General features: G+C 34.1%; 1 protein-coding gene across 1 annotated transcript; it reads left to right on the top strand.

Moving 5' to 3' along the window:
• The first annotated feature begins 4839 nt into the window (after nucleotides 1–4839).
• LOC132204975 (uncharacterized) lies at nucleotides 4840–9825 on the top strand. Its single transcript, XM_059633778.1, has 9 exons — nucleotides 4840–5332; nucleotides 5397–5505; nucleotides 5678–6071; nucleotides 7690–7976; nucleotides 8084–8260; nucleotides 8322–8546; nucleotides 8605–8812; nucleotides 8975–9223; nucleotides 9281–9825. The coding sequence occupies exons 1-9, from the start codon at nucleotides 5139–5141 to the stop codon at nucleotides 9811–9813; spliced, it is 2376 nt and encodes a 791-aa protein (XP_059489761.1). The 5' UTR covers nucleotides 4840–5138; the 3' UTR covers nucleotides 9814–9825.
• The last annotated feature ends 532 nt before the right edge of the window (nucleotides 9826–10357 follow it).

Raw genomic sequence — 10357 nt, 5'->3', positions numbered from 1 at the left:
TCTCTACCTAGTACACTTAATTTTGAAAAATTCTATGATGAGCAGCAATTAAATAAACTTAATATATCCAACGAATTCTATGAAGTAGAAACGTTGCATAATTTTGCATGGAAAGGCGCTCAATTCAAAGATAGACATGTTTTTACGAGATTTGCTTGTCACGGGTTTCATCATTTATTTTGTAGTAACAATAACTTTCATTTTAATGCACTGTCTGATTGTATTTGCAAATTTTGTAATGAACCTTGCTCTCAGTATCACATAAAATCTTGTTCGAAAAAGAAAATGAGTCTCCGAGAGGCTTCAGATGTAAAATAGTAGCAAAATATTTGTATATATGTTTCATGTTCTGTACGTTATATATGTATTGTTGTACACCTATGGTGTTTAATAAATCTCATTCTCATTTTTCAAAAATTTTTGAATATGATTCAAGTCGCTTATAACTCGACCCCTAATTGTCTGAAGTCAAAACGGATAGCATATCCGATCATGATGGACCAAATTGTTGCCTAAAAAGCCATATTCGTTCAGTTTATTTGAAATTTTTTTTCGAAAATTTTTGAATTTAAGTTGATTCATCTATAACTCGGCCCCTAATTGTGTGAGGTCAAAACCGATAGCGTGTCCGATCAAGATGGAACAAATTGTTCCCTTAAGTGCAATTTTCATTAAGTTTATTCGAAATTTTTTTACGAAAATTTTTGAATATGTATCATGCTGTTTATAACTCGGCCCCTAATTGTCTGTGGTCAAAACCGAGAGCATATCCAGTCAGGATGTACCAAATTATTCCCTAAAGTGCCATTTTCGTTCAGTTAATTCGAAATTTTTTTCGAAAATTTTTGAATATACCCATGCCGAATATTACTCGGCCCCTATTTGTCTGAGGTCAAAACCGATAGCATATCCGATTAAGATGGACCAAAATGTTCCCTAAAGTGCCATTTTCATTCTGTTAATTCCAAATTTTTTTTCGAAAATTTTTGAATATTGGTTGATTTTTCAATAACTGGCCCCTATTTGTCTGAGGGCAAAACCGATAGCATATCCTTTCAAGAGGGACCAAATTGTTCCCTTAAGTGCAATTTTCATTAAGTTTATTACAAATTTTTTTTCGAAAATTTTTAAATATGGGTCAAATCGTTTATAACTCGGTCCCGAATTGTCTGAGGTCAAAACCGATAGCATATCCGATTAAGAAGGACCAAATTGTTCCCATAAGTGCCATTTTCATTAAGTTTATTCGAAATGTTTTTCCGAAAATTTTTGATTATGGGTCGAGTCGTTTATTACTTGGTCCCGAATTGTCTGAGGTCAAAACGGATAGCATATCCGATCAAGATGGACTAAATTGTTCCCATAAGTGCAATTTTCATTCTAATTATTTGAAATTTTTTTTCAAAAATTTTTGAATATGTATTTTGCCGTTTATAACTCGGCCCCTAATTGTCTGAGGTCAAAACCGATAGAATATCCAATCAAGATGTACCAAATTATTCCCTAAAGTGCCATTTTCGTTCAGTTAATTCGAAATTTTTTTCGAAAATTTTTGAATATACCCATGCCGAATATAACTCGGCCCCTATTTGTCTGAGGTCAAAACCGTTAGCATATCCTTTCAAGAGGGACCAAATTGTTCCCTTAAGTTCAATTTTCATTAAGTTTATTCGAAATTTTTTTACGAAAATTTTTGAATATGGGACGAGTCGATTATAACTTGGTCCCGGATTGTCTGAAGTCAAAACCGATAGCATATCCGATCAAGATCGACTAAATTGTTCCCTAAAGTGCCATTTTCGTTCAGTTTATTTGAAATTTTTTTCGAAAATTTTTGAATATGATTCGAGTCGGCTATAACTCGACCCCTAATTGTCTGAAATCAAAACGGATAGCATATCCGATCAAGATGGACCAAATTGTTGCCTAAAAAGCCATATTCGTTCAGTTTATTTGAAATTTTTTTTCGAAAATTTTTGAATTTAAGTTGATTCATCTATAACTCGGCCCCTAATTGTGTGAGGTCAAAACCGATAGCGTGTCCGATCAAGATGGAACAAATTGTTCCCTTAAGTGCAATTTTCATTAAGTTTATTCGAAATTTTTTTACGAAAATTTTTGAATATGTATCATGCTGTTTATAACTCGGCCCCTAATTGTCTGTGGTCAAAACCGAGAGCATATCCAATCAAGATGTACCAAATTATTCCCTAAAGTGCCATTTTCGTCCAGTTAATTCGAAATTTTTTTCGAAAATTTTTGAATATACACATGCCGAATATAACTCGGCCCCTATTTGTCAGAGGTCAAAACCGATAGCATATCCAATCAAGATGTACCAAATTGTTCCCTAAAGTGCCATTTTCATTCTGTTTATTCCAAATATTTTTCGAAAATTTTCGAATATACCCATGCCGAATATAACTCGGCCCCTATTTGTCAGAGGTCAAAACCGATAGCATATCCGATTAAGATGGACCAAAATGTTCCCTAAAGTGCCATTTTCATTCTGTTAATTCCAAATTTTTTTTCGAAAATTTTTGAATATTGGTTGATTTTTCAATAACTGGCCCCTATTTGTCTGAGGGCAAAACCGATAGCATATCCTTTCAAGAGGGACCAAATTGTTCCCTTAAGTGCAATTTTCATTAAGTTTATTCGAAATTTTTTTACGAAAATTTTTGAATATGGGACGAGTCGATTATAACTTGGTCCCGGATTGTCTGAAGTCAAAACCAATAGCATATCCGATCAAGAAGGACCAAATTGTTCCCTAAAGTGCCATTTTCATTCTGTTTATTCCAAATTTTTTTTCGAAAATTTTTAAATATGGGTCAAATCGTTTATAACTCGGTCCCGAATTGTCTGAGGTCAAAACCGATTGCATATCCGATCAAGATGGACCAAAAATTTTTGAATATGTATCATGCCGTTTATAACTCGGCCCCCAATTGTCTGTGGTCAAAACCGAGAGCATATCCAATCAAGATGTACCAAATTATTCCCTAAAGTGCTATTTTCGTTCAGTTAATTCGAAATTTTTTTCGAAAATTTTTGAATATACCCATGCCGAATATAACTCGGCCCCTATTTGTCTGAGGTCAAAACCGATAGCATATCCGATTAAGATGGACCAAAATGTTCCCTAAAGTGGCATTTTCATTCTGTTAATTCCAAATTTTTTTTCGAAAATTTTTGAATATTGGTTGATTTTTCAATAACTGGCCCCTATTAGTCTGAGGTAAAAACCGCTAGCATATCCTTTCAAGAGGGACCAAATTGTTCCCTTAAGTGCAATTTTCATTAAGTTTATTCGAAATTTTTTTATGAAAATTTTTGAATATGTATCATGCCGTTTATAACTCGGCCCCTAATTGTCTGTGGTCAAAACCGAGAGCATATCCAATCAAGATGTACCAAATTATTCCCTAAAGTGCCATTTTTATTCGAAATTTTTTTACGAAAATTTTTGAATATGGGACGAGTCGTTTATAACTTGGTCCCGAATTGTCTGAGGTCAAAACCGATAGCATATCCGATTAAGATGCACCAAAATGTTCCCTAAAGTGCCATTTTCATTCTGTTAATTCCAAATTTTTTTTCGAAAATTTTTGAATATTGGTTGATTTTTCAATAACTGGCCCCTATTTGTCTGAGGGCAAAACCGATAGCATATCCGATTAAGATGGACCAAAATGTTCCCTAAAGTGCCATTTTCATTCTGTTAATTCCAAATTTTTATACGAAAATTTTTGAATATGGGACGAGTCGATTATAACTTGGTCCTTGATTGTCTGAAGTCAAAACCAATAGCATATCCGATCAAGAAGGACCAAATTGTTCCCTAAAGTGCCATTTTCATTCTGTTTATTCCAAATTTTTTTTCGAAAATTTTTAAATATGGGTCAAATCGTTTATAACTCGGTCCCGAATTGTCTGAGGTCAAAACCGATAGCATATCCGATTAAGATGGACCAAAATGTTCCCTAAAGTGCCATTTTCATTCTGTTAATTTCAAATTTTTTTTCGAAAATTTTCAAATACGGGTCAAGTCGATTATTTCTCGGCCCCTAATTGTCTGAGGTAAAAACCGCTAGCATATCCTTTCAAGAGGGACCAAATTGTTCCCTTAAGTGCAATTTTCATTAAGTTTACTCGAAATTTTTTTACGAAAATTTTTGAATATGTATCATGCCGTTAATAACTCGGCCCCTAATTGTCTGTGGTCAAAACCGAGAGCATATCCAATCAAGATGTACCAAATTATTCCCTAAAGTGCCATTTTCGTTCAGTAAATTCGAAATTTTTTTCGTAAATTTTTGAATATACCCCTGCCGAATATAACTCGGCCCCTATTTGTCTGAGGTCAAAACCGATAGCATATCCGATTAAGATGGACCAAAATGTTCCCTACAGTGCCATTTTCATTCTGTTAATTCCAAATTTTTTTTCGAAAATTTTTGAATATTGGTCGATTTTTCAATAACTGGCCCCTATTTGTCTGAGGGCAAAACCGATAGCATATCCTTTCAAGAGGGACCAAATTGTTCCCTTAAGTGCAATTTTCATTAAGTTTATTCGAAATTTTTTTTTGAAAATTTTTGAATATGGGTCATGCCGTTTATAACTCGGCCCCTATTTGTCTGAGGTCAAAACCGATAGCATATCCGATTAAGATGGACCAAAATGTTCCCTAAAGTGCCATTTTCATTCTGTTAATTTCAAATTTTTTTTACGAAAATTTTTGAATATGGGACGAGTCGATTATAACTTGGTCCCGGATTGCGATATTCCGAACCCCACATCAATTGGGCGCATTGTGTGGAATTGGCGCTCAAATTCAAAATTCCCAGAGTTTGATCATTAAAAAATCAGTCAAGAAAGCGATAGAATTGAAAAAAAATATTTAATTGACACTGAATGAAAATAATATGTCTTTGAAAATTAATTTGAACATTTTAGAACAACAAATCTTCATATAAAGCGTTCTAGTTGGAAAGTTTACAGATATTTTATTGTTGACTCCACAATACACGTGCACTTGATCATACTGCAATTGCACCAAATATTATCAATCCTTTTGTTTACTTTTGGCCTTTTGTTCTGACGAATGAAAAGAAAAAAATTCTTATTAAATAATGGCAGTAGCAAGTCCCACTAAAAATATTTTTCCCACGTCCTTCAATACAATCTGTGTGGAGAGCTCAACAGAAAAGATTGTTTTGAGGGCTATGTTGCAAAATGAATCTGATGCCAATCAATGGAAAGAAGATTTTTGTGCTATTAGTAGATCTCAGTGGACAGTCCTTTACGAAAGGGATAATCTCGAGAGGTTAGATAACATAATTTTGCCTGGATAAATATGTAAATTATAAGTATATTTATAAATTTTATAGGTTTGTTGTTCACAAAAAATGGTATTGTCACTTCAGCAAGTTAAACAAGACTGAAAATTCTACAAGGAGCACTGACTGCAAGGCTAAGCTTGATATCAAAATTAAGCTGGTATTTATATATTTATTAATACTTTTGAATTGTTGAATCAATTGTTATATAGTTTTTTTCGTTATTATATCATTGTTGATTGTTTTTTATAAATTAATTAATTAATTTGTAACAATAAATATTTTCCAATTTATTTAAAATAAAATAAATAAATAAATTTTATATTTTGCAGAATACTAGAAATACAAGAAACAAAGACAAATACATTAGGCCTGATAAAAATGGAATTAGTAGACCTGCAGTGATCACCATCACAGGGGTGCACAATCACCACCTTAGAAGTGCTGATACGCTTCGACTGAACCGAGTTCCCAAAAGTCTCGAAGATACTTTTATGTCATATTTTGATGATGGTAATACCCCAGCGCAAGCAAGGCGCTTGCACGAAGATCTCCTCGTGTCCGCTGACGCAATGGTTGATTTGGCTGATAATGCACACAATCCAACACGGCGGTGTGTGCATCATATGCATGAGAAGTGGAGTAAAAAAAACTTTGGAGGTCAAAGTGATTCACCTTTAATGAAAATCATTGAAAAGAACGAAAATAACTACTATTTAGAAAGAGGTACATATGATAAATTAAAATAGCAACAAAAAATTTAATCACGTCTGATTCTTTCTGTTTTCACATACCCCGCCCAAAGTTGAAGATATCGATATGAGATTTTCACCACTTCACCATCTTAGTTTGGAAGCGACTCTCCTAAATTTTTGACTAAAAATTTTCAAAATTGCGGGTTTTACGGGGCATTTTGGAAAAACAAAAAAACGTGATTATCTCAGCTTCTAGTGGTCGTAGAACAATTTTCCGGGTACGGCTGAACTCGTCTTAGCAAGTTCTACAACTTTGCTGTTGAATGTAAAATTTTAGGTCAAAGGTCAAGGTCATTTTTGGTGACCTGAAATTTTCAAACTCAAATTTGAAAATGTGCTGCATGATGAAAATCATTTTTGAGATTGCCATTCGATTCATCATGAAATTTTACGTATTATATGTCAAAATTGCGATGTTGATATTTTTAGTTTAATTTAAATAAAAATAAGAATATTAAAAAACGTGGTTTTTCGCACCTCGGCAGGCAGTGTCAACAATATAATCGTCTGTAACTTTTGTTCTGATGATTTTAGGTACAAAGTGGTTATTACCAAAGTTAATCTCCACGTCAAGACCAATCGATTGGTGTATATGTCAATGACCTTCAGTGACCTTGGGGTCAAAGGTCACCCAGGTCGGTGACCTGGGGTCACACGACGTAAATGTGTGATACGTACTTAAAAAGGTCTTGTCAAGAGGATAATTTTGGTCACTAAGTTTTTTACTTTACGTCTACCACAAAGCGAGTAATCTCTAATTTCCAATAAATTTTACGCAAGCTTCTGCGTTTAATTAGGAAAAATTATAATTATTCGATTTGTGGTAGACGTAAAGTAAAAAACTTAGTGACCAAAATTATCCTCTTGACAAGACCTTTTTAAGTACGTATCACACATTTAGGTCGTGTGACCCCAGGTCACCGACCTGGGTGACCTTTGACCCCAAGGTCACTGAAGGTCATTGACATATACACCAATCGATTGGTCTTGACGTGGAGATTAACTTTGGTAATAACCACTTTGTACCTAAAATCATCAGAACAAAAGTTACAGACGATTATATTGTTGACACTGCCTGCCGAGGTGCGAAAAACCACGTTTTTTAATATTCTTATTTTTATTTAAATTAAACTAAAAATATCAACATCGCAATTTTGACATATAATACGTAAAATTTCATGATGAATCGAATGGCAATCTCAAAAATGATTTTCATCATGCAGCACATTTTCAAATTTGAGTTTGAAAATTTCAGGTCACCAAAAATGACCTTGACCTTTGACCTAAAATTTTACATTCAACAGCAAAGTTGTAGAACTTGCTAAGACGAGTTCAGCCGTACCCGGAAAATTGTTCTACGACCACTAGAAGCTGAGATAATCACGTTTTTTTGTTTTTCCAAAATGTCCCGTAAAACCCGCAATTTTGAAAATTTTTAGTCAAAAATTTAGGAAAGTCGCTTTCAAACTAAGATGGTGAAGTGGTGAAAATCTCATATCGATATCTTCAACTTTGGGCGGGGTATGTGAAAACAGAAAGAATCAGACTCACATATTTTGTATTTTAATTAAAAAAAAAAAATTACTTAGACACCCAAGTTTATGTGACGGTGAAGGATGAAAATTGGGCTGTTTTGGTCGTGACTCCAATCATGAAAAGGGTGCAACACTTAGAATCTGCAAAAGAGAGTCTATTCGTAGATTCAACATCAAGTGTTGATGTGACCCACTGCACTTTAACCTCAATGACTGTTCCCTCAAAAGCAGGGGCTCTTCCATTGTGCCTGCTGCTTCACAATGGCCAATCAGAGGATTGCTATAAATTAGCCTTTTCCCTGGTAAAAGATCATTGCCCAAAGGCATTTGGAGGAAATACGGTAAAAAATTTAAAAATTTTTTAAACTTTAAATAAGAATACAGTTTGAGAATATTGTGTAATATCAAAGAAATAATATTTAAATTAACCCAATAAAAATTTTATAAGGAGCCCCTCACTACAATGACTGATGACAGTTCTGCTGAGAGAGGAGCTCTTGCTGCTGTGTGGCCATCATCTCGCCAGCTATTGTGCACTTTCCATGTATTATCAAAGGAATGGAAATGGCTCCTATCTAATTCTACCAAGGATGTGAGGAAAAAACTGATGGGCCTATTTTACAAAGTATAATTTAATTTACTTTTCTATAATTTTAAAATTTAATTTAATAGCAACTTAAATTCAGGTCGTTTATGCTGCAAATCAAGAGGAATTTGACAAAGGAGTGGATGAGATCCAAAGTTTGAAGTCAGAAAAAAAATTCGTTGCTCGGTTTGAAAAGTACCTAAAAAGAAAAAATGAATGGGCTATTTACAAAAGGAGTGATCTTCTATTAAGAAACAACCACACCAACAACTATGCAGAGTCCAGCATCAAAATTGTTAAAGAGGCTGTACTTGATAGAATGAAGGTTGTTGATTTAGCAGTTTTAATAACAAGAATGAGATAGAAATATAATTTTATTGCAGGCATTCAATCCTGTGGCCTTGGTAGAATTTGTAATTGGGCCCATGGAGTCTTACTACAAGCGGCGGCTCCTTGACCATGCACATAATCGACACTCAGCCCACTCCATTGTCTTCCACAAGTTACTAAGCAGGATGGAAAAGATCAAACCTGAATCAATCAAACAAATTGAGGAGTTTGTTTTTTCTGTCCCAAGTGCTAACAGAAATGGTAAATATTAATAAATTATGAATTTAATTTAAAACAAGTGTTGGGGACCTAAAAAATTCCAATTGAAAAAAAATCAATGTCAAAATTTGTCTACATAAGAAACCATTTATGAATTTGGTAACAATTACATAATTAAATTTTTAATAATTTAAACATATTCAGGCACCTTTTATGAAGTCCATTCAAAGATTGGTGTGTGCTCCTGTCCAGTTGGTGAGGGTGGTGCATTCTGCAAACACCAATCTCTGCTTGTTAAATACTTCAACATCTCCATGCCCTCGGCTCCTCCACTTCTTAGTGGCGATCGACTCGAACTTGCTCGCTTGGCCCTCGGCAGCAAATGCCCTGACTTGAAATTCTTTTTAGGCCGAACAGAAGTTGATCCAACTGAAAAGGAGCCAAATTTAGATGGTTGGTTAATGTAAAAACAATAAAATATTTTAAAATATATAATTTCTTTAACAATAGTTGCTCATTTTGTGTCGGATGCACAAGTGGAATTTGACGAAGAGCTTCACGCATGCGAAATTCATAGTGAAGAACAAGACCTTGATCCTTTTGATGAGGCTGAGAAAGAAGATTTGGTGAATGAGTGCAAAGATGCATTTGCCAGCTTGATCGAGTTGGCCAAAACTGATGCATCAAACGAATTGCTAAGAAAGTTAAGTAAGGCTTTGAACAAACCGAAGAGTGCACCTGCTGCCACAGCTTCCATTGTTGCCATCTATCGGCAGATTGGTTCTGTCTGCTCACGAAGTGGACGAATTCCCATTCAGTCAAGTGGGCGAGCAAGAAGACGAGAGGGTGTTTCGAAAGGTGCTGCTCAAGTTCCACAAGGCCGTCCACCAAAAATCAAGCAACACAATACACCAGAGGTGCAGAAATCCACAACAAACCAAGGCAAAAGAAAGGTGACTCCATCTTTAGTCAGTCAGCCTAAGAGACAAAGAAATTTAAGTCAAGCTGTTCGAGAAAATGTAGCAAACGCCAAATCACACTAGTTTAATAAATAGCTTTTGAATAAATTAAAACTGTTTTTCAAAAAACCTTTTCATTTTTGTTTATGTAGTAAAATAGTGAAAAGTATCAGCAGTAATTTTAGTTATTTAAAAAAATTATCATTTAACAACAAATTAATTAAAAAAATTAAAGATATTTAAAAAAAAATAATAATTAATAATATGAATAATTATACATACCTCAAAAAATATCATTATAGGTTTTGTGAGAAAATTCAATTATAGTGTTAAGTTGATCTAAATCGAAACAATATTTTGCACAGCGTTTCGTCCGTGTATTTGTTTACCCAGCACCCAGCTGTTGTGCGTGCTCCAGCTGTATTGTGTGGTCAACGATAAAATATCTGTAAACTTTCCAACTAGAACGCTTTATATAAAGATTTGTTGTCCTAAAATGTTCAAATTAATTTTCAAAGACACATTATTTTCATTCAGTGTCAATTAAATATTTTTTTTCAATTCTATCGCTTTCTTGACTGATTTTTTAATGATCAAACTCTGGGAATTTTGAATTTGAGCGCGAATT

This window comes from Neocloeon triangulifer, unplaced genomic scaffold (genome assembly GCF_031216515.1).
Source record: "Neocloeon triangulifer isolate White Clay Creek 2 clone unplaced genomic scaffold, ASM3121651v1 ptg000026l, whole genome shotgun sequence".
Classification (NCBI taxonomy): Eukaryota; Metazoa; Arthropoda; class Insecta; order Ephemeroptera; family Baetidae; genus Neocloeon; species Neocloeon triangulifer.
This window is presented reverse-complemented; position numbering and strand designations above follow the sequence as displayed.

Coding starts and splice junctions, on each gene's coding strand:
- LOC132204975 (XM_059633778.1), top strand. CDS start 5,139: ATGGCAGTAGCAAGTCCCACTAAAAATATTTTTCCCACGTCCTTCAAT. Junction 8,261..8,321: donor TGATGGGCCTATTTTACAAA/GTATAATTTAAT, acceptor ACTTAAATTCAG/GTCGTTTATGCTGCAAATCA. Junction 8,547..8,604: donor CTGTACTTGATAGAATGAAG/GTTGTTGATTTA, acceptor ATTTTATTGCAG/GCATTCAATCCTGTGGCCTT.